This window comes from Pagrus major, chromosome 9, assembly GCF_040436345.1.
Source record: "Pagrus major chromosome 9, Pma_NU_1.0".
NCBI lineage: Eukaryota > Metazoa > Chordata > Actinopteri > Spariformes > Sparidae > Pagrus > Pagrus major.
Genome location: NC_133223.1, coordinates 3349847 through 3377842, shown reverse-complemented (window position 1 = coordinate 3377842; position 27996 = coordinate 3349847). Strand labels below are relative to the sequence as shown.

Here is a 27996-nt window from a genome sequence, read left to right as displayed (position 1 = left end):
GACTTCTACATTATGTAGAAGTCCATTGTCCATTGCTACAAGTCCTGCCACACAGGACTTGTAGCCCCATCTGCTGGACAAAACAATATTTCTATTGTTAGCCATTCCATATTCCAAAATGTAAAATATCTTCAACAACTATTCCCTTTTGTGTGGCATACCAAATATTTTAAATGTGTAAGTTAAAGGTGCACTGTGTGGTTTTGGGGAATATGAGCTTGTTTTAAACTTTGCAAAACATGTTCACTCGCTGCAGAGTGTCCAGAGGGATAGAGCAATGAGCCTGAGAGGCACCAGGAATGTCTTCTGTGGATGGACTGTCCCTCACCTCGGAAATGGGTGTTGGGTTTCGGAATCCCTAATGGTACCTACTATGGGACGGTAGGCCTGTAAATTTAGCTTACACACAAAACATCCCTCATGAAAAAAATAGTATATAAAGTATATTAAATCTTAGCATACTTAACTGTTCTTGTAGCCAGACTAATCATCAGTACACTTCAAGTATGTTAATGATAAGTAATGATAAACTTAAAGTTTGCTATTAAATTGTAGAAAAGAATGCGTATTCTTATGTAGTGTATTTTTATGTGCTAAAGTGGAAGTACTTCAAGTATACCTTGTACATTTTAAGTGAAAATGTATTGTAAGTGTTAAAGAGTGTTGAACACTGAACTGCTTCAACATCCTCCAAGGTTCAAAACTCAGTCAAAATTCCCAAGGGGTTTGGAAATATAGCCACCATTAGATGGAGACATTGCGAGCCAACATAGGACAGCATATGCCACGCCACATTGATGCAGTAATTCGTCCAAAAGGAGCATGTATTGAGTGCATAAATGAACATGCTTTACAGAAGGTCGACATTACTGTATTATAAATCCTTTTTTGATTGGTCTTATGTAATAAGAAGAGATACTGGATTTTTGATTTTCATGAGCAGTAAGCCATAATCATCAAAATTGAAACAAAAAAATGATTGACTTGATGATGATTTCACTTTAGGTGTAATGAATCTGAAATATATTAAAGTTTCACTTTTTGAATTAAATTACAGAAAAAATGTACATGTTCATGATAATGAAATTTTTTGAGAAGCATATACAATATATATATATATACACATGTATGTGTGTGTGTGTGTATATATATGTATATATGTATGTATGTATGTATGTATGTATGTATGTATGTATGTATGTATGTATGTATATATATATATATATATATATATTCATTCATTCCATTTTATGTATTCTTTCTCCTGACATTAGCTCGATGAGCAGGGACAGCTAAATCTAGCAGTTTACTTCAAAAAGTTTTTTGGTTTATCGCAGTTCTTGGAGAATTGTAATACTTTTAAGCCCTTTTAATTATTTTCAAGGTTCCTTAACAAAATAGTTAAAATCAAGCATATTCAAAACTTTAGGCAACTCTGTAAAAAAAAAACACCTTTTGCAGCTTACCTTTCAACTGACTACCTTGACTAAACTTTAGTAAAACACGTTTCTGTATAATCCAAATAAATTACAATTACTCCATACTTACCAGGTTCAACAGACGGTCCCTCTCTGTTAGTCTTGTCTAGTGCCCCCACCCTTCTCTTCCTCCACACCCAGTCACCTGCAACTGTTTTTTTTTCTTTTAAATTTTGAGTGTCAAAAAAGGCAGTTCTGTACTGCTATCAACTGAAATTCATATTTTGTAGTTACGTGTACGCATGTGTGCCGGTGTTGGAGGGCTGTTCCTTAGGGCGAATTGGTTTGTAATCACACTTAATATGACAGTCCCTCCAGACAAATGTGCAAATGGAGAGAGTGGGTAGGGGGAGGGTGTAGAGGATGGATTGGAAAACAGTTTGTGTTTGTCCCTTTGCTGTTTCAACATGACAATGCTACCCATGCACGAAGCCAGCTCAATAAAGAAATGTTTTCCTCAATTTGGTGTAGAAGAACTTGAATGGCCTGCACGGAGCTCTGACCTTGACCCCATCCAACACCTTAGGATCAATTGAAACACACAATGTGAGCCAGGCTTTATCCAACATCAGTGATGACTTAACTGAAACCAGAAGGCCAGGGGCTGATATAGATTCATTTTCTATAAACTTGGTTATGCTATGTCAATTTGAGGACGCAACTATGTTTTGTAAAGTGAACAGTGCCACCATGCTGCTGATGATACATCATCACAGGTGAATAACACTTCAGCATCACTAAATTCAAACGAGAGGAAAACTTTATTTAGACAAAAACATTAAAAAAATACTGATTATAAAAGGAGAGAAAGATAGACCCTCCACCTCAAAACACACACACGCACACGCGCGCGCGCGCACACACACACACACACACACACACACACACACACACACACACACACACACACACACACACACACACACACACACACACACACACACACACACACACACACACACACACACACACACAGCGTGCACAGAGTGTACTGAATCAGTTCGTCCGCTCATCGATTCTCCTCTCTCCTCTGAGGCTGTAGGTATCCCAAGATGCATTGTGTAATGTCACCAGCCAAACATGTACTCCATTGCCTTGGAAACAAAACTGTCGTCTTTCCTGGGTGTCTGTCTGTCTGCTACCACCTAAAGACAGACACACAGATTTGTTGCTTGAGTAAGACAAATGGCACAGTTCAGATTTTAAAGGAGACCCAAAGTGAATCCTGAGGTCACAAGTCACCTGGTAATCACTGCCAGAGCTCCTGTAAGCAGCGCTGAGTGGTCTGATGGCCGAGCGAGGAGTGGAGGGAAGGACGGAGGAAAAGGAGGTGGAGAGAGGAGAAGGGACGGCTACACTGCTGTCCATCACACTCTAAGACAGAGAGAAAAACGACTTCACCACTGTTGAGTTCAGGTTTCGAAATGTTCTTAATGTCATCTGATGTGGAGGGCCAATCAGATGGCAGAGAGATGGAAGACAGGTAGACAGGTAGGTGGGTAAACGGGCACTGACCTTCTCAATGCAGGGTTTGACTCCCACCATGATGGCGTCACCAAACACTTTTCCATCTTTAGACAGAGCTTTCCTGGCCTGAAGTCTGGACTGATACTGCAGATGCATCCAGTTACCAGGAGAAGCCATCTGTCAATAAATCAGACATTAGTCAATTCCACAACAGAACGCCTCTAAAACCTGAGCTAATGGTGTAGCTGTATGGTTCCAAGTTTTTGGCTCCATTTCAACTATAAAACAAAGTTCACTGGTCAAGGAACTTACTTCCCTCTCTTAGCATCACATAAAGCAGATTCTCCGCATGGGCTCCACAGCTCATAAAGGGTCTCCAAATGGGTACAACATGGGCACTACAGACTAATAAAAAACTGGAGATATGACTTTTCTCCCTGGATACTGATTAAGATACCTCAACTCTACCGATGCCAAGTATACTGATCTGATATCACTGCCCTCTTTTCCCCAAATCCGTATGACGCTTGCTGCATGCAACTCATTGGGATCATTCTTATACAAGTTAACATGAGGCTCTGAATGTAACTTTAAAACATAACTTCATGGAAACATTAATGTACCTTCTTATGACTGCACACATTTTAGCTGCATTAAACAAGTCAGTTTATGAGACTGCATGTAATAATGCATAAACCTCAGTTCAAATTTAACGATATCCTGACCTGAGGGCACTTCTTGTCCAATACATCTAACAAACATGGTCTGTGCTTCAGGAGTACTGTGTTTTAAACAAATATAGTGCTGAGAGACAGGGACAAACTCACTCTTTCACTCTCTCTCAGAGTGATCAATGTCAGAAATGTGAATTGGTTTAATGTTACATAACTCCTTACATTAGAACATGGCTGACAGGCGTACACATGCACAGTGTTTACAAGTGTCAAATAAAGTTAACACAAAAATGTACAGATGTCACCAAAAACCTTGTCAATTGATTTTGATAAAATGTGAGCCAACTTATTCGTTAACAATTTCCACTGTATTTTATTTATTGCATTAATAACTTTAAATCATTGAAATAAATAAGAAATATATATAAGATATACATAAATAAACATTAGAATTAAAGTTGAAAAATTAAAGAGATCTGAGGACTGTGGATGTGTGTGAGGTTCCCCACCGTGTGTTTAAGGATGTTTCCGTACTGAGCAAACTGCAGCAAGATGTACGAGGCTGAGGCTGGAGGAAAACTAACACACACACACACACACACACACACACACACACACACACACACACACACAATTAGAATTCACAGTATGTTGAGCAGTACAGCAGTGTTATTAGTACATTTGGTTTACGTGAATCTGGGAAAGTACCAGGAGTCACCATTACTGCGGTGGCATCTCCCTATAATATCAGCATGTTTTAATGCAACCTAACCTAAGAATTGAAGAAATATTTACTTTTACCTTTACATTCTATGTAAAATTACTTTTAACATTGATGTCTAGGTCATCAGAAAAAGAACCTGAGCAATTCTCAGCTGCTACAACAGTCTTCAGCTTCAACTCTGGGAAAAAATTAAAATAAATTCAAAATACACAAGCATTTACTGTTAAGTCACAGTCATATATATATTGCAGTGTGGTTGCTATATATCCTGCTGGTCTAATAACTACGTGTGAGATAATATATGTTACCAAATATATTTTAGTAGGAAATGGGAATTTCTCAGTCTCAGAAGAATTGTTGTTCGTTATTGTGTTCATGGTGAACATGACAGATGCTAATAAAGCAGTTGTTGGAGAAAAAAAAACAACTTTCTTGACGTGTAACATTGGTAGCAGAGGATGGTTAGCAACTACAGAGTTCTGCCAGGCTTTGATGAAGGAAAACCATTTGAAAGTTGGAAGAATGAAGTCACAATTTGGACAAGAGTTACGGCACATGACAAAGATAAACAAGTGCTTGCTGTGGTTTTGGTGCTATCGGGAAGAGCAGGAGAAACTGCGATGGAAATTGACGTTCAACAATGTAATGATGTTCAACAAGCCTGTGAAACTTGACTTTACAAGCTCTGGTCGCTACTGTGTGAACATTATGGACAATAAAAACAAGAACACTCATTGGGGTGATCAGGTTCTGGTAACCCCAGAAAACAACACCCACAACGAAGAGGAGAATGAATGCGAACAAAGCCAGTGTCAGCTGTGAGACCTTATACAGACAGGTGTGTGCCTTTCCAAGTCACGTCCAATCAATTGAATTTACCACAGGTGGACTCCAGTCAAGGTGGAGAAACATCTGAAAGATGATCAAGAGAAATGGGAGGCACCTGAGCTAAATTTGAAGTGGCATAGCAAGGGCTCTGAATACTTATGCCAATGTGATATTTCAGTGTTTCCTTTTTAATAAATTTGCAAAAATGTATAAAATTCTGTTTAGGCTTTGTCATGATGGTGTATTGAGTATAGATTGATGAGAGGAAAAAAAAATATTTTAACAATTTTAGCAAAGCTACAGGAGAATACAGAAGCTGGTACAAGTTGTTGCATATTCAGCCCACTGATGTTGCTGGCACTACTGAATCAGCTGACATGTCTAATGTAGAAAACTTGGAGGTAGAAACAAATGCTACCGATACCAATACAGCAGATTGTATGTGAGGATGTATTTGTTACAAAAGATGTATCATTTGTCCTAGCAAACATGCAGAGATAAAGAGCTGGAGTGATAACAATGTGTTTGAAGAAGTTGGGGATGAGGGACAGAGGTGTATCTCCACGAGATGGGTTTGCACCCTAAAAGAGACAGCCACTGGTTTATAGCCTAAAGCACGGCTTATGGCTAGAGGTTTTGAGGAGTTAGATGCGTCAGAGCTACATAAGGACTCACCCACATGTGCCACTGAGTCTCTTCGGCTACTTGTGGCAGTGATTTGTCACTGCAGACAGTGGACACTTAATTCAATGGACATATAATCTGCATTTCTACAGGGATTGGAACTATCATGTGACATTTAAATCAGGCCTCCCCCTGAGGCTCAAAGTGAAGGAATATTATGGAGGAGTGTGTATGGTCTAGCGGATGCTTCACTATACTGGTACAACAGAGTAAGGGAAATAGTGCTAATGGCAGACTGAAGTTGAGTTCTCACTTGCCATGTGGATGATTTCATATGGGGGGCACACAAAGTTTCTCCACAACCGTAATACCTCAGCTCAGATCAGCATTCCAAGTTAGATGTGAAGAACTTGATAACTTCTGTTATGTTGAAATAGACTGTTGATACAATATACAAATACACCAGGAAACTACATTTAGCACATGCAGTCCATAAATATGGACCTTTCATGAGCTGTGGAGCAAGACTCACCTCTGTGTCACCTCTGAACTGACTACCGGTGATGCTGGACATGCTACACCCATAACCTGTGTCACAATCATTCACTGGTTGATGCACTAAAGTCAATTAAGTCGGTCACTGAGAAAAGACTAAGTCTGGAAATAAGCACCATCAAAGTTGAAACAAGTTCTTTGGTCCAATACAAAAGATCAACTTGCAGACTGCCTCAGAAAAAGAGGTGCTTCTGCTCTACAGTTGCTTAAGGCACTCAGTGAAGGACATTGGAAAATTGATAAAGGACATAATCACTCTCTGAGCAAAATGATGCAACTCATGTTGTATCATTGTTATGGTGTAGACATGTTCAAAAAGTTTTGCTGTTCACAAATGAAGGTCACAGGGTTTTTTTAAGAGTGAGTTTGTTAGGTCACCGGCATTTGTATATTGCACTGGTGCGCTATATATCCTGCTGGTCTAACAACTACATGTGTGAGATAATTTATGTTACCAAATATGTTTTAGTAGGAAACAGGAACTTTTATTGTGAAGTCTCAAGAAGTGACATTGTTGTTCATTATTGTGTTCGTGGTGAACATGGCGGATGCCAATAAAGCAGTTGTCAGAGAAAAAAAAAAAACTGTTTCTTGTCGTGTAACATTTACTTCATGAAGCGGGCCCGTATCTGAGACCATAACTTAGATATAACATTATATAGATTTTTTTCTCTATTTCTCCAATATTTATTGGGCTTTTGTCATACCAAATGTGTAATGTGTAAAATCTAAATATGCTAAGATTGCCATCCATATAAGGTACCTTCATCAGTAACTGGGGTCCACTGTTTAAGATCTTTAATCCAACTACCCGTGCTGCTGTCATTGAGTTGCCACCATAGTAATGGCGACAACACTAAATGGCGGGAAAAAAAAAACTGTTACATAAATACCCAAAAACAGTGACCCAGGTCTGGTCAAGCTTATCATCAGATGACAGAGACTCTCCCTGACTGTAGAAGGGATCCACTTGAGCTGGAGACAGGCACACCTGCTGCACACCTGAAAAAAGAGATACGATACGTAGACAGTAGTGATCAGTCAACTGACCCCTGGGTTGGGCGCGTCTGGGGCAGCTTACAAAAAAATAATCACGGTTGCGGATGGGCAATGAGTGACAAGGCTGTGTTACCTGCAGAGTCACTTCTGGTCTGACTGTAAAATGGCGACAGTACATGTCAATGGACTGGATTAAAACTGTTCTGATCCACACCCAGTAAGTAGCGCTAATGCGCCTAAAACTGTTTTTCAAACCGCCCTTAAACAACAAAAGAAGAAGAAGAAGAAGAAAAAGACACTGTGATGCGACTATGCACTGTGGCTAACACACAAGAGACAGCAGAGCTAGAGGAACCGCCCACTGCTTTCAAATCAGCTGAGAAAGTGTCAGAGAGCAAGTGGTGGATAGGACAAGGACGGTGTTTTGCAGTTGTTCAGCAATTATTATGGAAAGGAAACACGCAAACACATAGATGGCATCGCCCAGATGTGTTAATCACCGCAATGACAAAATTATTAAATAAATAAAAAACAATTCTAAACACTGTTTAACGCTAGAAAGGTGGCAGGGTCCGCCAAATATAAACAAGTGAAACAGTATGAAATGGTGTTGTCCTTTAATGTCTGTTTGTTATTCAGTTTATTCAGTCATGAAAACAAAGAGTTTGTTTTTCAGTTTGTTGGCGTAAATTTTTTTTTTTTTTTTTTTTTTTTAAAATCAGTAAATTAAAGATCTTTCTCTTCTGATTAAAATATCTTCCCCAAAACTACATAGTGCACCTTTAAAACAATACCGTTTACTGTGGCTTTCCAATAAGTTAGATATGCAATCTTTTAATAATGTGCAAGTATTAATTTGGTCATTTTTGTCACTGTATTTTTCAATTTTAAACTAACTTAATCTAAGCAAACCTTAGTCAACATTAACTAGCTGAAACCACAATATCACAATCTATTTCTGTGTTGCAGTAATATCAGCTCTGACTTTGGACTTTGTGTCAGTCTCTGTTGTAGTGGCTGCCAGTTTGTTAGCTTGCTAACCTAATCGCTAGCAAAATACTATCTAATGCCGCTATTCCACCAAAATTAGCGAGTCTACACTGGTTTCGAAAAAAAGGATCAACCTGCTAAAAACCGCCTATTGACCCCTTTCCCACTTCCTGCAGGCAAGCCGAGCTGTCTACGAAAACTGGCTTCAAAGACTTTAAAGCCTGGCGCTCTTCCTGGGGGCTTGCAATAGACAACATCCTAAATTTCTTCCTTATTTACATGCCACCACTGGAAGTTGATAACGCGCCCTCACTTCGTACGGCGGAATTGAGTGTGTTCACCTGGGTCTTACATTTAGATCAAAGCCAAGCCAAGCCAAGCCAAGCAGAGTAGATAAAAACCTGTGTCTACTGCAGGGTCAATTGACCCCGGTGTAAGTGCTAAGTGTATACATTCAAACTGCACACAAAAGCCTTATCTTAGTAGGTTTAAGTGGGATATTTGAGCAGTGGAAAAGGGGTATAAGTGAATATGTTCATTGGCTAGCTTGCCAAATTACTTCACCAGTTAACGTGATCAGTGATACAAAGTTATTTATCATGACAAACTGTATAGGTCTAAGCCAACAACAAGTTTGACTGCATGGCGTGAGTCTGGTGTTGGTTGCTTGTGTATGTCTCCTCACTGTTTTGACCAGTGTTCAGCTGCTCGCTCGTGTGGCGTGCCTACACAGTGTGAGCATGTGCAACAGGATGCTGACTGCAGTTGATATAACAGCTACAGGTGTTATTAATAACCATGGTTTTCTGAAAGTAACACAAAGCCTATACCTTTGGGTTTACCACTGTATATCAGCAGTAGTATCAGTGTTCTTACTACTCACTATGAATATCAGTAGTAGAATACAGTGGGGCAAAAAATTATTTAGTCAGCCACCAATTGTGCAAGTTCTCCCACTCAAAAAGATGAGAGAGGCCTGTAATTTTCATCATAGGTACACTTCAACTATGAGAGACAAAATGAGAAAAAAAAATCCAGAAAATCACATTGTCTGATTTTTAAAGAATTTATTTGCAAATTATGGTGGAAAATATGTATTTGGTCAATAACAAAAGTTCATCTCAATACTTTGTTATATACCCTTTGTTGGCAATGACAGAGGTCAAACATTTTCTGTAAGTCTTCACAAGGTTTTCACACACTGTTACTGGTATTTTGGTCCATTCCTCCATGCAGATCTCCTCTAGAGCAGTGATGTTTTGGGGCTGTCGCTGAGCAACACGGACTTTCAACTCCCTCCACAGATTTTCTATGGGGTTGAGATCTGGAGACTGGCTAGGCCACTCCAGGACCTTGAAATGCTTCTTACGAAGCCAATCCTTCGTTGCCCGGGCGGTGTGTTTGGGATCATTGTCATGCTGAAAGACCCAGCCACGTTTCATCTTCAATGCCCTTGCTGATGGAAGGAGGTTTTCACTCAAAATCTCACGATACATGGCCCCATTCATTCTTTCCTTTACACGGATCAGTCGTCCTGGTCCCCTTGCAGAAAAACAGCACCAAAGCATGATGTTTCCACCCCCATGCTTCACAGTAGGTATGGTGTTCTTTGGATGCGACTCGGCATTCTTTCTCCTCCAAACACGACGAGTTGAGTTTTTACCAAAAAGTTCTATTTTGGTTTCATCTGACCATATGACATTCTCCCAATCCTCTTCTGGATCATCCAAATGCTCTCTAGCAAACTTCAGACGGGCCTGGACATGTACTGGCTTAAGCAGGGGGACACGTCTGGCACTGCAGGATTTGAGTCCCTGGCGGCGTAGTGTGTTACTGATGGTAGCCTTTGTTACTTTGGTCCCAGCTCTCTGCAGGTCATTCACTAGGTCCCCCCGTGTGGTTCTGGGATTTTTGTTCACCGTTCTTGTGATCATTTTGACCCCACGGGGTGAGATCTTGCGTGGAGCCCCAGATCGAGGGAGATTATCAGTGGTCTTGTATGTCTTCCATTTTCTAATAATTGCTCCCACAGTTGATTTCTTCACACCAAGCTGCTTACCTATTGTAGATTCAGTCTTCCCAGCCTGGTGCAGGTCTACAATTTTGTTTCTGGTGTCCTTTGACAGCTCTTTGGTCTTGGCCATAGTGGAGTTTGGAGTGTGACTGTTTGAGGTTGTGGACAGGTGTCTTTTATACTGATAACGGGTTCAAACAGGTGCCATTAATACAGGTAACGTGTGGAGGACAGAGGAGCCTCTTCAAGAAGAGGTTACAGGTCTGTGAGAGCCAGAAATCTTGCTTGTTTGTAGGTGACCAAATACTTATTTTACCAAGGAATTTACCAATTAATTCATTAAAAATCCTACAATGTGATTTCCTGGATTCTTTCCCCCCATTCTGTCTCTTATAGTTGAAGTGTACCTATAGTGAAAATTACAGGCATCTCTCATCCTTTTAAGTGGGAGAACTTGCACAATTGGTGGCTGACTAAATACTTTTGTGCCCCACTGTATGTAGTTCCAGTAGTAATGTTAGTATTTGTGTGTACCTGTTCCTGGAGTTGAGGCCCCACGTGCCGACACAGGAGACTGCATTACTGGAAAACACTGAAGAGAGATGGAGACGGAGAGAAAGATTTAAAAAATGCTTTTCTTGCCTTGATTGAAATTTATCATCAAAACTATTGGCTCATTTAAACATGTTTTTTCTTACTGTTACAACCAAAAAATGTCAGTGGATCATCTGGCAGGGCACTTGTGCAATTTTATGCTGCATTCATAAGTGTTTTGGTATTTACTTCAGAGGAATCTTTACACCAAAACTGAAGTTCATCCAAGGACTTCAGTTGATGTTTTTATTATACATGACTTAAAAACCCAAATGCCTATGTATAACCGAAATGATGGACAAATCATGTGTTGACTTACTAACACATTCTGTAGTACATGTCTGGATGGTCACCTAAGATTTCATACATTGCCTTTTCTTTTTAAAAATGTAATTTCCATCTAGTAAATAGTTTTTTTTGTTGAGAATATTCCTCAATACTGCACTGTCTCTAAGACTAAGTTTTGATTATTTAGACTTAGATAAGCTATAGCAGAGGTAGATATGGTGCACCTGAACAAAGTTCACTTCACATCAACAAGTTCAGGTTCCAACCAATGAATACAGCAAGTTTCTATCCATTTTTTTTTTTTTTTTGCAGTTTTTAAACAGTTAGTGTGATTTTTTCCCCTAATATCTTAAGTAACTTATTTAAACCTTCCACTGAACTAACAAGTAAAATCCCTGAATAGATTTGTACTTTATTTCTTGCCAGCACCTCTGCTCACACAGCTGTGCCACATTTGCCCTGATGGAGGTCACAGTTGAAACCCTACAGGTTCAAGATGGGCATCAGTAAGCCCTGACCTTTACTTACATTTATTAAAGTTCATAGTCAAGAACAGTTTCTCACACAGATATGTGCTCCCAAAAAGGCCCATTACCCGATTCAACACTTTGGACAGCTCTCGGAAGGATGAAGGCAGTTCTCTAAGAAGTTGTCCAGGCTTTTCCTTGTGCCTCTCTGAATTTAGTTTTTAGCTCACTGTTGCACTGCAAGTTAATAAACTCCATCTGCAACACACTTGGGACACTCTCTACATCAGCTGAGTCTGAGGGTCTGCAAACAGCTGGAAAGTGTCACAGCATGCCTTAAAGTCAGCAAAACGCTCATCAAACTGCTGAAGGTTTTCAATAGCAGAGGCATATTCATTACCACTGGATGTTGTGCCCTCTTCCACAAGAGATCTGCAAGCTGTGAAATGACAGAGGTTGTTTGCAAACAGCTGAGTTTTCCATAATCTCAGTGTTTTGGAGAAGGCTTTCATACTTTCATAAGCTGCTGTGATGAGCTGACCAGGTCGCTGCAGCTTTAGGTTAAGGATGTTCAGTTCATGTGTCCACTAGGAATGCAAGATCCATGATTCAATTGGGATAATCAAGTTTAGGAACATCCTCTTCCATGATTATCTTCACCTCTGCTCCTAACTCAAAAAAATCTCTTCAAGACAGTTCCCCTGCTGAGTCAGCGCACCTCAGTAAAGTGAAGTACATCACCATGTTGACTCGATTACTTCTAAAAAGGCCCAGAACTGGCAGTGCTGTAAACTCCTGGATCTGATGCAAGTGATATATTTCAGGACAACAGACATGATATGTTCAAATTTCAAGCATTTGCTGCACAGTTCCTGTTAATGTGTAAGTGCCACAGATGCAGTGAAATTCTGGGCTTTGTTCCGTAAGTGCTCATAAATATCACTTGATAACTCGTTAATCCGCTCTGCCACTATCTTTTGCTGATAGAGAGATATTGTTGAACAATCTCTTCTTTTCTGATCATAGAATATCAGTGACTTACAACATGCAATCCTTCAGAAGCGGCCCTTCTGTGAATGGCTTTCCTGCTTTAGTGATCAATTCACCAACCACATTCACTTCTTTGCTTTATGGAAAAAACCTTGTTGAGACGATAGTCCTCTATATACACTGAACAAAAATATAAACGCAATTTTCATGAGCTGAACTCAAAGATCCAAAACATTTTCTATATACACAAAAGAACCATTTCTGTCAAATATTGTTCACAAATCTGTCTAAATCTGTGTTAGTGAGCACTTCTCCTTTGCCGAAATAATCCATCCCACCTCACAGGTGTGGCATATCAAGATGCTGACTAGACAGCATGAATATTGCACAGGTGTGCCTTAGGCTGGCCACAATAAAAGGCCACTCTGGAATGTGCAGTTTTGCTTTATTGGGGGGGGGGGTCAGAAAACCAGTCAGTATCTGGTGTGACCACCATTTGCCGCATAGAGTTGATCAGGTTGTTGATTGTGGCCTGTGGAATGGAATCCAATCCTCTTCAATGGCTGTGCGAAGTTGCTGGATATTGGCAGGAACTGGAACACGCTGTCGTATACGCCGATTCAGAGCATCCCAAACATGCTCAATGGGTGACATGTCCGGTGAGTATGCTGGCCATGCAAGAACTGGGATGTTTTCAGCTTCCAGGAATTGTGTACAGATCCTTGCAATATGGGGCCGTGCATTATCATGCTGCAACATGAGGTGATGGTCGTGGATGAATGGCACAACAATGGGCCTCAGGATCTCGTCACGGTATCTCTGTGCATTCAAAATGCCATCAATAAAATGCACCTGTGTTCATTGTCCATAACATACGCCTGCCCATACCATAACCCCACGGCCACCATGGGCCACTCGATCCACAACGTTGACATCAGCAAACCGCTCACACACACGACGCCACACACGCTGTCTGCCATCTGCCCTGAACAGTGAAAACCGGGATTCATCCGTGAAGAGAACACCTCTCCAACGTACCAGACACCATCAAATGTGAGCATTTGCCCACTCAAGTCGGTTACGACAACGAACTGCAGTCAGGTCGAGACCCCGATGAGGACGACGAGCATGCAGATGAGCTTCCCTGAGACGGTTTCTGACAGTTTGTGCAGAAATTCTTTGGTTATGCAAACCGATGCAGCAGCTGTCTGGGTGGCTGGTCTCAGACGATCTTGGAGGTGAACATGCTGGATGTGAAGGTCCTGGGCCGGTGTGGTTACACGTGGTCTGCAGTTGTGAGACCGGTTGGATGTACTGCCATATTGTCTGAAACGCCTTTGGAGACGGCTTATGGTAGAGAAATTAACATTCAATTCAAGGGCAACAGCTCTGGTGGGCAAATGGTGGTCACACCAGATACTGACTGGTTTTCTGACCCCCCCCCAATAAAGCAAAACTGCACATTTCAGAGTGGCCTTTTATTGTGGCCAGCCTAAGGCACACCTGTGCAATATTCATGCTGTCTAGTCAGCATCTTGATATGCCACACCTGTGAGGTGGGATGGATTATCTCGGCAAAGGAGAAGTGCTCACTAACACAGATTTAGACAGATTTGTGAACAATATTTGACAGAAATGGATCTTTTGTGTATATAGAAAATGTTTTAGATCTTTGAGTTCAGCTCATGAAAAATGGGAGCAAAAACAAAAGTGTTGCGTTTATATTTTTGTTCAGTGTAGCTGCGTGGCTCGTTATTTCCTCTCATCTACTTGGTACTTCTCATATTGTTTTTCCATGTTTAGTCGAGTAATGAAGCTTGAGATTATATTCCTTTAGGACAGCGAGTTTTTCCTTGCATATCAGGCAAATAGCATTTCCACTTAACCCCCATGAAAAAATATTGTAATATCCACCTGTCTTGAATCTGTCTGTGTTGATCATCCCCTTTTCTTTTCACATGTGCGAGCACCTACATTATATTACTGACATCAGGTTGCTGGCCAGATGGAGGGAGAGGGGGGCCGGGAGTTTGTTTTACACCAACATAAGATCAAACTACCTTTCAGCTGTTGCTGCTGGTCTCCAGCAATCAGACATAGCTTGTGGACTAACCTGTCTGTGTATGTTGAGGGGGGTCACCACAGTAACCAGGTCGTCATGGATACTACGAACAGGTGGGGCTCCACTCTTATCCTTGGGGGTGGGAACAACAGGCTGTGGGGCGGTGCCTCCTCCCCCTCCTACTAAAGTGCAGGGCAGGGCACACTAATCAATCTACAGAATAAACAATAAGAAGTCGATCTGCAGATGGGTGTCTGCTGACAGCGTCGCCTACCTGTGCTTTCCACAACAGGTGTAGTCAGGCTGAAGGGGCGTGGCTGGGGGGTAGCTGGAGCTGGAAGGTCCCCCATCAGGAAGCCTGGCAGAAACTGAGCTCCAGAGGTTGGCTTGGGAGAGGTGGGAGAGCCAAGGGTCATCGGTTCAGTTCCTACTGAGAGACAGGGACAGTTAGATTAGTTTAAATCACCATCAAGACTTACCAGTCTGATGTTTCCAGGGTTTCTGCCAGTGCATTGCAAGACCTAGACATTGTGAAATTTCTTTAAAATATACAACAGTGAGCAAGTATTAAAAACGACCATGTGGGTTGTGGGATGAAACACAGAGTCTTCCAGGTCAGTGCTGTACTGTTTTCACAGGTGCATCAGGAGAAAATCTGCGTGTTAGTAACGTCCTATCATAGTGCAGTGCTGACTTGGACCTCAGAACCATAGAAGAACTGAGTCCAGCGGTCAGAAGCCGGTTCGGTCTGACTAGACCAGCATCAGTCCGGTAAATTTAACAGGGACAGTGACAGTAAAATGCATGCAAATCCCTAATCTCAATAACGTAGTTTGCTGTCAGTCTGTGTAAACGTGAGAAATAATTTAACCCCCTCTAGCCCTCTGACTGACCCCTAATATAATGTTATAACAGTCATTATCTTTTACAAAAAATAGAAACGGGAAAATAAAGACCACTGTTAGAGGTTAAAGAGCTAACATTACCACTGAGCTAACAGATACTCAGAACAAGCAGATAAGTGATAATTACTTCGCTACATTACAACAGACCATTATAACATACATACAGATAGATAAAGACAGTATAATACTCAAGTCACCTTGTAACTCCATCCTTGTTTCGTTACTTTCTGGCCGCGATTTTCAAAAGTAGGAAGTGACGCCAAGCAAGGGTGCTAGCTAGCTAACGCGGCTAGCAAAGCTAAATGATTTGTCGCTAGAACCTACTACTGTTGAAAAGTCTTCTTTAGTGGCGCTAAATACTATCATGTAATATCCGATCAGTTAATGGCAATTTGCTCAAAACTGCATATCTCAGTCCCCTGCCGTTTATCTCCTGAGCCGTGCGCCGTGGTACAGCCTACAGCGAGCTGACTGGAAATTGAAGTCACCGCAGCAAACCTCCGGCGCTTTTAGACGGCGTCAGTGTAAAGATGCGTTTCCAGGAGGTTGTGTTTTACTGTCTGGTTAAAATAATGCACGCATGTACATTCAAGCAGTTTTAGTGGTTGTAATAATCCCTATATTTCATATGAAGAGATCCATTCTTTCTTATGTGAAAGGAGGGGACAAAATCCATGCAAAAATACATTTCTAGGTTCGGTCCAGGCGTTGTGGAACAATATTTGTGACTAAAAACTGATTCCATGTCCATACCGACATGTGATTAATGTTTTAAGATAAACTTGAAAAAATGTGCATATATATGCATTATACTTACATACATATAACTTTGATTGATGTTACATGTCTAGCCCTTCACTACGTTACTAATCTATCTTGATGTTATCAACATATATGACATATACAGTCATATGAACAAATAAAATATACAATTTAACAAATACACTATTTTGTGACATGAACCAATAACAATACATTGTTACAAAATACCATCAGATGCTGATATCTTAAAGCACCCTTATGTAGAAATTGGCATTTTATGTGATTTTCTCATGATGAGTTTTTATTAATTCATAAAATCATGTCACATATGTCACATAGATCGATCATTTTGTTCAATTGTAAATTTCCTCTATCGCATTTATTTATTTGACATATCATTCATAATTTCTCATTTAAAATTTTTAAATGCGTTATCGCAGTAAGAGAATCAACAAACGTGCAGCTCTGAACGCACCAAATTACAGTGCTTACGTCATCGGGATGTGACCAGTGGTCCCGGTTTTTCGTCAAGTTACCGCAACCAAATCAAAAGCAAAAACACTTAATGTTACTACTCTGTTTGTCGAAATAAAAGTGCAAGCCAGACGAAGAGATGACGAATCGTTCTTGCCTTTTACCGATTAATATCATTTTTAACACACTGCATTTCAACAAACATGATTTTGGTACGCATAAGACCAGCTGCCTGGGCACATATTGTGAAATGCTACAAACGGAAGTGGAGTATGTTATGTTGTGAAGCTTGATGCCGGTCTGAGCCAGACATTTACGGATCTCCTCAGACTTTAAGAAGTTGTGAGTTGTGCCTCAGGTAACGAAGATCTTGTTTGATTCGGAATGAAACTTTAATAAACATAAGATGAATGTTAGCTTCAACACACAGCAGGTAGATTCATGTCGTGGTGAAGCTAACCAGCTAACTAGCTAGCAAGTTCTAGCAAATAGGTGCTGCTGACTGGGGACATACAGCTAGCTTGTTCAGTTTAGCTTAGCTCATTTTAGCTTTTCTGCAGGGTCAATACACACAATTAAAAATCTGAGGAAATTAAAATATTGCCCCTTTGACGCCAGGCATCGTTAATAACCAGCGGTGAACACGCTGAGTTTTGTGTTAGGGTGTTTTTTTACTAGTTAAACACGTTGTTTTTTACTTGTAATATACATCATCAGAATGATCTGGAATGCCTGTTCTCCTTCAATTGTTTTTCTGTTTTTTCGGACTGGTATTAATTGCTCAGAATCAGCTTTATTGGCCAAATATGTGTACACAAACAAACAAGGAATTTGACTCCGGTTAATTTTGCTGTCAGTGTACAGGGAATAGTATAATAAACATTAAATCTAAAGAAAAATAAGTAATAGACAAATTTAGACTATTGTGTACAAGATAGTGCAATTGTAAGGAGTGCAGGAATGTTATTCAGCGTTTGGCCTGTTTACAACTGAATAGAAAAGTAAGCTTGTATTTTAAAAGTGGTTACTACTGGTTGCCGATTTAATGCCAGCTATGTTGGAGGAAAGGTTTTTTTTATTTACATTAAGTGCCAAATTTTTGTTGTAACGTGTTAACATTTCTTGGGGAAAATAGAACATGAAAGAAAAGGTTGCTCTTTCCAGGTTTCCAAATCAGGTCAGAAAGCTGCAGTTGACTCATATATTACAAAAGGATAGGTTGGGATGTTTTCAGGTCCATCATAATATAGTATTTGCAGGCTGGATTTACATTGACAGGGTTAGTGGAAGCTGGCATCCTGTTTATGCCTTCCCTGAAGTGATCTCTTTGAAATGCAGTTACACTGTAAAACATTTGGGATAAAATCTACAGTCCACATTCTGTGCATGCATTTGTAAGTTCAGCCGAAACTAATGTGAGAAGTCTAAGTTAGCTAAATCAAGGAGGGATACAATCCTTTAAGTAAGAAGTTTCCTCGTTGTACTGCTGTCCCTCCACTGCAGCTCATCAAGGAAACGCTTTCTGGTGAAACACAAAGATGGAATTTCAAAATGAAATACTATGAGTATTGTATTACAAATGCCAAACTTAATGTATCTATGTGATATGTACTGCAGGGGCTACTTTGTTAAAGTTTTGTAGGAGGGCCTATATCAGATATCAATTTGCACAACTTCTGACGTGTGTGCAAAGTTTCATGGGTTTTTGAGCATCCCTGGTCCCCAAACAACCCCCTTTTCATGGTGAAATATTGAAATTTGCCACGCAACCAACGCTGTTCAATGAAAACTCACAATTTTCACAATAAAACATCATCAATATCTAAGGGCTTTTCTGACCACATTTGAGGTGGATGTGGTCAACCCACTAGGAAGAGTACATCAAAGTATCTGGTATGTTATTTTCTTGCTGCCAGTAGGTGAAAATTTCCGTGTGTTTCTTGGTGTTGAACAAGACCTGAGGGCTGACACATCATTGGATTTAAAAGGAAAATGCATATGGAGGTAGACTGTATGACATTTTTTCCTGCTTTTAAGTCCACTTCCAGTAATTAGTACCTCACTCCAGCCCTTCTCATGTGTTACTTCTCTTTTAAAAGAATTTCTTTTTTTGATAATTCAATGTCATTGGGTGTGGGTGTGGCCAGGGGACTCCCTAGCCCCCCCTGGAATGAATCCCCACCTCCAACATGCACATTACAAACTAATGTGAACTAATTTACCTTCCTCATCACACAGCAGTAAATCTGGTATCAATGACCTGCTCTTCTGTGCAACAGTGAGTGAACAATGTTTGTGCTTGTGTGTGTTTCAGCAGCTGGCCCTCTGGTAGTTGCTGATCATTGTTGTTGTTCTGGGAGAGCTAATGATGGGCCACAGGGTTGTCCTCAGGGTTCAGCAGTCCCGTCATATCCAAGTTATGTTGCTGACGGTGGTTCTCATCTTCCTGCTGGCATCAGTTTTGGCAGAGAGCCAAGACTACTACAGTCTCCTGGGAGTTGGCAGGGAGGCCACAACCAGAGAGATACGACAAGCATTCAAGAAGCTGGCACTCACCATGCATCCAGACAAAAACCCTGTGAGTTACTTTGAGGAACCACAAACCATAAACTCAGAAACAACTTGATACCTTGATATAATCACAAACACCTACATATAAACCACAAACTCCTAACACCCCAAATCAAACTGGAACTCTACCACAACCTTCAACTCATGTCAGTTTTTTCAAAATCCTAATAAAAGTTTTGTGTTTTAGGGGGATAGCTCTGCCCATGACAAGTTTCTGCAGGTGAATCGAGCCTACGAAGTTCTGAAAGATGAAGAGCTCAGAAAGAAATATGATAAATATGGTGAAAAGGGATTGGATGAGCAGCAGCAGGGAGGACGCTACGAGAGCTGGAACTACTACCGATATGACTTTGGCAAGTCTCTACAGTAACTATGCACACCTGTCATATGTAACCATGGTGATGCTACAAAACCAACACTGTTGTTTTGTTTGTGTTTTTAAGGCAGGTTGGGTTGAAACCATGATAATACATTAGAATGTTTCCTTTGAAGAAATTTGCAATCTTAAAGTTGTTGACATTTGAATCCCTCTTTCTGACCAGGTATCTATGATGATGATCTGGAGATCATCACATTGGACAGTGGAGACTTTGGTAAGAGTGACCATTCTCCAGACTAACCTCTTTTTTTTATCTAATAATTGGTGTGAAAGGTAGTGTAGTGGGTAGAGTTGGTGGTAAAAATTCCTTCTTCCATCACAGAATCTCATTCTTGGGAGCAACATCTTCTTCAGAGGAATGTTCACTCAAAGAATCTTCTCGGCTTGATGATACTGTTGTTTATTGTCTACAGGGTGTGAAAGTTGACAGCTGTTAAATGGCCAATACAGTACTGTAATATTGCAGTTTCATAAAGACTGACTGAGAAGAAAGAGAGAAAAAGAATGGCCAATCTCCAAGCAGCAAAGCAAGATACAGTATATCTTGACCTTTAATTAGGGAAACGTTATATATGTGATTTGCGAAATATATGGCCTGATATTGGGAAATTTATTTTATTTGCTATTTATAGACTATAATGGCTATAATTTCATTATTGCCCATAAATTAAGCTGATAATACGAAGACAAATTGGTTTTGTTGACTTGGCAACCACAGCATCTACACACTGTGATACAGTACAGTTACAGCCACCTCCATTTCCCCCTCCCATCCGACTGCCTTCCGGCTGCCAGCCGACTGCCAACTGGTTCCCAGTCAGTTCCCAGTCACTGGTAGTCCCCCTCCCTCCTCCTGGGGGTATGCCTAGATTCCACTTGTAAACACGCCCGTTCATTTAATTGCAGGGTGTCACCATGAGATGGTGCTTCCCTCACAAAAAACATTTACAGCATAGATACCCTTTAAACCTAAACCATATTCTTCTACCTCATTACATCTCATTGGTAAATATTACACTTTTATCCCACTACATTTATTTAAAAGCTTTAGTTAGTTTAGTTAGCATTAGCCCTACTGGTTACTTTACTTACTTTATATATATTTTATATCAATAATGTAAAGTTGTAGCTAGGTTATATCATTATAGGTTAAGCCAGCCAGCAGTATATACAGTTCAAATTAGTTCAGTCTTTACCTGCTGCAGCCCTGAACTTATGAACACATTAATGCATCAGTAGTTTTAATTCAAGAATATACTATACGTATATTATTCTGAAATGGACCATTTGTTTATTCAGTCATGAAAATGAAGACCGCATGTTTATTTAGTGTTTATCTTTGTTCTGATTAAAATGTCTCTTCCTGACGCAGCCTAGTTGCTCAGTTGGTAGAGCTTGCGACCCATATATAGACACCCTGCAGAGGCCCAAAGGTTCGAGTCTGACCCGTGGTCTCTTGCTGCATGCCATCACCCTGCCTACCATCATCCCCCAAGCTGCTCCAGCAGGAGAAGTGAAATATTTCTCCTCCAACCAACTTTTTTTTACAGATCCATCAGAGTTTTCTTAGCTACCTAGTTGATTCAGCAGCCCTGCACATTGCTATCGGATTTCCACACGCACCTGACAGTGTGGTCTAGCAGTAATCTAACAGCATTAGAAAATTACATTTATATAATAAGATAACAAACAAGAAAATGGCTCTTACACTATAATAGTTTGTCCAGGTACCACTGCACACGCTGTCAGCGCAGTCAGCTGGTCAGACGAGTGATGCACATGCAGTTTTTTCCTTCCTGTTAAATCATTAATTCCCCAGCCATATTACTTTCATTTTCATACTGCACTGTTGAAAAACAGAAAGCCGAAGCATAATATTGATGACATCATGATATGATGACCTAATATTCAATAAAAATGCTCTATGTGGGAATCACAATCTCTCACACAAGTCAAATACTGTATGCCAATGATACAGTAAGAACAGCTGATTTCACGCTGAAGTAATGCTTCAGCTTCCATCATCAATGCTTTGCCTGCTGGATAGATAAACCGTTGCAACTGGTTTCTACACATGGCGCTGAGGGGCGTTATGATTCGGCCCCGCATTCACTTCTTCATTGCGGGGGATCTCATTCCAATCATGGACTCTTCCAGGTCCGAGCACGGACCCGTCACAGACCTGTCATGGACCGGTTAGGGCCCCCTCACGGAGGAACAGGAAGTTTTAACAACCACCTATTAAAACAGAGGAGAAGAAGAAGAAGAAGCAGAGGAGCAGCGTTTCAGAGGATAACAACCTGATTGGAATTTACACAAAGGTTAAAAGGAAGAAAGTCACAACAGATCTTATTAGAGCTTTGGAATATTAAATCACCCATCTTTCCAAATCTGTTGTGTAGGACTAGATGTTAATATCCCTAGTTGCATACTTGAGCCAAGCTGCTAAGAGACTCTGTGGGATGGTCAAGTGAGAGATGGCGTCCTCCGGGTTATCAAGTGTGCGCCCTCTTTCACGGTGTTTCGCTGATAGGCCCACGACACCTCCAGAGGGTTCAGCGGTGAATCCTGGCATCCCAGGCTCACGCCCTAGATGCCATCTGCTCACTTGAGGGCCCAGGTGACGTCCTTTCTTCTCATCCACAGCCACTGACTCCCCTTTTCCGCAGCTCTGGAGAGGCCTTGGACTGCCTGCCGATGGGGCTCTCTCGCACTCCCATCTCCCGTAGTAGCCTCGATGTAGATGAGGCTACAAACCCTCTGCAGCCTACTTCTACCGGTCGGACCTTTGCTGTCCAGCCTCGATCTTGCGCATCAGCTGCCAGCTCGGCGCACCTCAGCTTTTTTCGCTCGAAGGCCTCCTCCATTGCAGCCTCCCAGGGCACTGACCTCGATGATGTAGACGAGCTGGAGTGAGGCCGACCATAGTACGAGGTCTAGTCTGAGGTTGGTTAACGCGATCTCAGCTGGGAAGCAGAGCCTCTGGCCTAAGTCTGCCAACAGCTTCCAGTCGTGTGCTCCGCCTAGCCATCCAGCGTCTGGTCCTGAAGTGGAGAGTCTGACTTGGCCCTTGCCTTCCCGGACAAAAAACACAAAAAAAACAAACCAAAATACATCTCAGCCTTTCTTACGCTCAGGTGTGCATAAACTACAGGTTATGAACTTCCTGTCGAAATACAAAAATTTGAAAATGACCTTTGTTGGTGTTGGCCATTAGGAGCAGGTAATTATCGGTTATCAGTGTCGGCTGAAAGAATCTATATTGTGTGTACCTACTTTTAATCGATAGTGGAAGTCAATCTCACTCTGTACACTGGATCCTACATTTCCCATAATTCAATTCTGTAGTATCTCAAAGAGTGCCACAGGAATGAGTTCTTAAAGCTTGAAATAAGTTAGTATTTTGCACTTACAGTTTCCTTGTCTCAAAGTCAATGGGTTTTTGGTTAAATACCTGAAATAAAGTCTTTGTTCAACACAAGCTTTACTGATTATCACGTTTTGTTCTAATAACATATCTCATGACATATGCCAGCAAATACCCCAAGTTTGAAATCTAAAGCAATTATGTTTCTCAAAAAAGGCAGTTGCTAACAAGTGGCTAAATGTGACTACAGTGGTTTTTGGGGACATTAAACGTCATCACAGTGAACCCAGAGACTCATCTACTCGCTAGTCTGACTTTTCAGGCTGACTTTATTTGCAAACTTTTCTTACCCTAACTTAACAATTGACAGATTTGTCAGTTCATAGTTAAGTGTGTATGCAATAGTTGTACTGATGACTGCAGTGTAGTTTGTTTGTAATGTTAGCTTTTTACTTTTGGCAGTTTCATTTAGGCTTCAGAAATCATAAAAGTGGTGTTCATCTGGTAAGATTGCTGAACAATTTGCCACAGAGCTTATTTTCTGCAATAATCAAAAATCCAATTCAAAAATCCCATTGGCTTTTTGTAGAGAGAACCAGGGTGATCTTATCTTCTGGGTTGGCCAAAAAAATACATCATCCCTGTAGCATGTTATTACTAGGTTAGTAATAAGTAGGTAGTGTTTAGGGGTGTCAACACTTAACTGTTAATCATTTTACCTAACAATTATTTGATGATATATATAATATAATATATATATATCATATATACACACTGTCTGCTAAAAGCTTTGCTCTAGCAGTACTATAGCACTATGCTGTACCACATCAATAACAGCACGCTGCTGTCATGTCTTCGGATGGCTTGGAGCCAAAGTTGATGTTGTTGCTAGTCTAGAGGAGAAAGTATGGTGCTGATCCAAGGAGACCAGCCAATCAGTGAGGTTGAGGGTGAGGGATTCAAAGAACTAGTTTGGCTGTGTTACTTCAAGCCCGGGTATCTTAAGCCAGCAAGAGCTACTTTGACACATGGTCAGTTTTAGATGAAGAAGGATGAGCTGAAAGTCAAGCTAGACAGGGTGGACAAGCTAACATTTACTTGACATGTGACCGCTGAACAGCTCTTACAAATGTGAGTAAACTTCATAACCACCTCTAACTTCATTACTGCTGACTGGAAATGCAGTCCTGTGTGCTTCTTTCTCCAGTGTTGGCAAAGTGACAAAACCAGGTGTGGAAATTTGTTGGGCTATGCAAGACTAGTGTGCCCCTCAGTCAGAGCTGCTCCGTCCACAAATGTTGCAATGGAGCAGGGCTCATTGAGTTGGAGCGTTGGACTAAAAGGAAAGCATCTCTTGTATTTCACGGCGTTTTGCACTTTTATTAACCAGTTAGTTACCGGATAATGGGTGTCGACTTATCAATAGCAAAAGTAACCGAAAATGACATCCCACATGGATACATTACATAGATACTACCATGGATACTTACTTGAATTGGATGTTTTTCTGCCTCCTGGGGGTCAAAACTAGGTTAATGCAGCTTTAAGTTTAAGGGTTATAACACAGTTGACAGATACTCAGTTAAACAGATCTTTATTGAGCGATATATAACATAACAAGGCACAAAACAAAATAGAAACAGAGAAAAACAGTGGTATGAAACAACAGACAGCTGGCAGCTGCTGTCCTTTGTCATGTATAATAACATACACTCACCAAGAAGTGCCTGCAAGAACAGCCTGTTGTAGAGCAGTATTTCTTTTTATTTGTGCTGTAAATGTATTTTTTTCTTTTTACATTATGGTATGTCCCTTAACAAAGAGCAGAACGGCTATAACATGTCAACTTTATCTCTACTCCCCCGTACATTAGACTGTATATGCCTCTCCCAAGTGGGACCATCGTTCAAGTGTTCATGACTGAAAAGTTGCCAAAACCCGAGTGTTGTTTGTGACAGATCATAACAGGTAAACAGTCAATGACTGTGTGTGTGTGTGTGTGTGTGTGTGTGTGTGTTTCAGAGGCAGCAGTGAACTCAGGAGAAATCTGGTTCATCAACTTCTATTTCCCACGATGTTCACACTGTCACCAGCTGGCTCCAACGGTAATAATACTAAAATACGTAATGAACACATACACATTAAACTCAAGCCAAGCACTGAACTCAACATTACATGGATAGGACACCTTGTATGCAAGTGAAATTGTCAGTCTAATCACTCAACAGACTAGTGTTAACCAAATAATGCAAAATCTGTCTGTCTTTCTGTGTGTCTCTCAAACTAACTTGTCTGTCTGACAGTGGAGGGAGTTTGCCAAGGAGATGGATGGAGTCATCAGAATTGGAGCCGTGAACTGTGGAGACAACAACCATTTGTGCAGGAGGAAAGGCATCAACAGCTACCCAAGTCTTTTTATATACAGAGCAGGACAGGTCTGTTTGCTGTTTTTAGGGCCCGAGCACTAACAGTGCGAAGGCCCTATTGTATCTGTAAGGATTATTTTTTTCCTTCCAAACGATCGCATATTTGGCGGCCTGAACATACCCCAAAACTCACCAAACTAGGAACATATGTCACATTGGTGTGCCGCTATTAGAATTCAAAATGATTGGGGGTGGGTGTGGCCAGGGGGCTCCATAGCGCCACCTAACGTCAATTTGTCTGCGTGAAAATTTTTTCGGATCATCATGAAATTTACAGGACTCATAGGTCTCAAGGATTTAGCCAGGAATTATTTTTGTCGGAATTTTTGCCGCAACAGGAAGTCGGCCATCTTGAATGGCGTGCAGCGATTTTCATTTTTCCGATTCTGCTTAGAGGACTTTAGGATGGTCGCAGACTCACCAAATTTGGCACGTAGGTTCTAACCCATGACTACGTTAATTCAATACCACAACTGCCCTCAGGTGCGGCACGACAGCTCAGTAGCGCCCCCAAATGGCTTTTCCCATTTCGTACGTACAGACAAACACCTACACACACCAAATTTTGCACATGCATCCCGAGTTACGAAGATTGATATTTGATACGGGTTTGGGCCTTTTCATTCCAAAAATGGGTCTATAGCGCCCCCTGGAATATTTCAAACTTCAAGCCCCGCCTCCTACATGCACATACATTAACGAAATTCGGTATGCATATGTATCATGACCAGACGCACAAAAAACCCTCTAGGACCCATACCCTCAGTCCAACGGGAAGTCTGCCATTTTGGTTCAAATTTGAGATTTCACCGCCATTTTCACCCATTTAAAACCATTTCCATGCCTCGTACTTTAACTAACTCCTCCTACAGATTTAACACCACAGACTTCACATTCACTAAGTATCATCCTCAGACCTTGATGATGACAACTTGTCAAAAGTATACCTGGTGGGCGTGGCGGTGCGGTCAATTTCAATGCTTGGCCATTTTAAGAGCCATTTGCAAGTATGGTGTGTGTTGGACACAGATAGTCCCCTAGATGGCACTGTTGTGTTTTGTGTCTCCGTATCCCATTTGGGTAGGAACCTTTCCACAGGCAATGGGCGAGCACACATCTGGCTGCGCATCTGGCCAATATCGGACCAATACCGATACTGAATATCGGATCAGCGCATCCCGAGGCTACATGTACCAGGATGCATTGCATGCAACCTCCTGACGCTCCAATCCCTAATACTTCAAAACCTGCCCAACACGTGGAGGTGGCCATTTCAAACTGGGCTGTATACAAAAAGGCATCTGAAATGAAGTTAACTATGTCATTGCCAGTAAAGGGGAAGAAGAAGAAGAAGAAATTATATACATATTTGATCTTAGTCTATTCCTGCAGGTATAATATTCATAGACTCAAAGGAATGATTTTTCTCCTTCAGATGTTAGTGGACAGCAGAGTCTTGACCTGAGGAGTTGGCCCTCCTATGCCATTAGTTTATGGAGAGGTTGTGTTGTCTCCCCAATGTAAAAATCTTTGCGTCCTGGCTGCATTGAACAGCATAAACTACATTACTCTGCTTATGCCTGGGTGTTTTGTCCTTACGATGGACAAGTTTCTGCCTTGGTATGTTGCAAGGTTTGAAGTGAACCGGGATATGATGTTTATTGAAGATTCTCTCAAGTCTCTTCCTCTCTGTCTGCCCTGGATCTTTTTGAGGTTTTGACCCAGGTCTAGTTTGGGTAGCCACAGGTGCTCCCCTGATGTGCTTCTGTTCCTTCTCCTTCCTCTCTGTCTTTGTGGGCACGGTCTCAGCCCGATGGTTTAGGGTTCTGATGACCCCCAGCTTGTGCTCCAGTGGGTGGTGAGAGTCGAACTGCAAGTACTGATCTGTGTGTGTAGGTTTTCTATACACCTCAATGTTGAGGCTTTTATCTTCTGTGTACCCCACAGTCCAAGAAGGGCATACTGACATCTTCCCGTGTGAACTTGATGTTATTGTCCACAGCATTTATATGTTCTGTGAAGGCTTCCACTATCCTTTTTCTGATTCTGACCCAGGTATCGTCCACATACCTGAACCAGTGACTCGGAGCAGTTCCTGTGAAGGTAATCGAGGGTCTGCTCTCAACTTCTTCCATGTAGAGGTTGGCCACTATTGGGAACACCGGTGAGCCGATGGCTCAGCCATGGTCATCGGACAGAGGTCAAGTAAGGCACAAATGTGGTCTGGGATGAAGTAGGTTCTGCTGGACAGAGTGCTGTCCTGTATCAGGCATTTCTTCATCATCTTTACTGCTTCTTGAGTGGGAATGAATGTAAAAAGTGAGGTGACGTCATAATAAACCATTGTTTCATCTGAGT

The 27996-nt window shown here is 41.2% G+C and overlaps 2 protein-coding genes across 5 annotated transcripts in view; one reads left to right on the top strand and one right to left on the bottom strand.

Annotated features, from left to right (window-relative positions):
• Window positions 1-2216: 2216 nt before the first annotated feature.
• Window positions 2217-16141, bottom strand: nup35 (nucleoporin 35). 3 transcript variants are annotated; one of them, XM_073473028.1, is made up of 9 exons: window positions 15857-16141; window positions 15029-15184; window positions 14806-14936; window positions 10888-10945; window positions 7244-7352; window positions 4129-4198; window positions 2994-3122; window positions 2721-2852; window positions 2217-2623 (listed from the first exon to the last, which is right to left on the bottom strand). In XM_073473028.1, exons 1-9 carry the CDS (start codon window positions 15867-15869, stop codon window positions 2546-2548), a joined length of 876 nt encoding a protein of 291 aa, XP_073329129.1. In that variant the 5' UTR covers window positions 15870-16141; the 3' UTR covers window positions 2217-2545. The 3 variants fall into 3 exon arrangements, with proteins under 3 accessions (XP_073329129.1, XP_073329130.1, XP_073329131.1); XM_073473029.1 differs by having other exon boundaries at window positions 14806-14933; XM_073473030.1 differs by having other exon boundaries at window positions 15029-15181.
• Window positions 16142-17145: 1004 nt separating this feature from the next.
• The window catches only part of dnajc10 (DnaJ (Hsp40) homolog, subfamily C, member 10), a 55738-nt gene continuing 44887 nt past the window's right edge, over window positions 17146-27996 (top strand). Inside the window, exons 1-6 of one of the 2 annotated variants that reach the window (XM_073473672.1) lie at window positions 17146-17253; window positions 19213-19473; window positions 19654-19819; window positions 20009-20059; window positions 25235-25317; window positions 25516-25647. In XM_073473672.1, the coding sequence (XP_073329773.1) occupies window positions 19261-19473; window positions 19654-19819; window positions 20009-20059; window positions 25235-25317; window positions 25516-25647 (645 nt within the window). In that variant the 5' untranslated portion in view covers window positions 17146-17253; window positions 19213-19260. Of the gene's footprint in view, window positions 17254-19209; window positions 19474-19653; window positions 19820-20008; window positions 20060-25234; window positions 25318-25515; window positions 25648-27996 lie in introns of both variants that reach the window. The other variant, XM_073473671.1, reaches the window with a different exon arrangement.

Bases quoted from the DNA above. Each gene is read 5' to 3' on its own strand.
- nup35 (XM_073473028.1), bottom strand. The intron at 7,353-10,887 runs GTACACACAAAT...CTCTTTTTTCAG, and splicing joins GGCCTCAACTCCAGGAACAG to GTGTGCAGCAGGTGTGCCTG. The intron at 4,199-7,243 runs GTATTTATGTAA...TGTGTGTGTTAG, and splicing joins ACCTGGGTCACTGTTTTTGG to TTTTCCTCCAGCCTCAGCCT.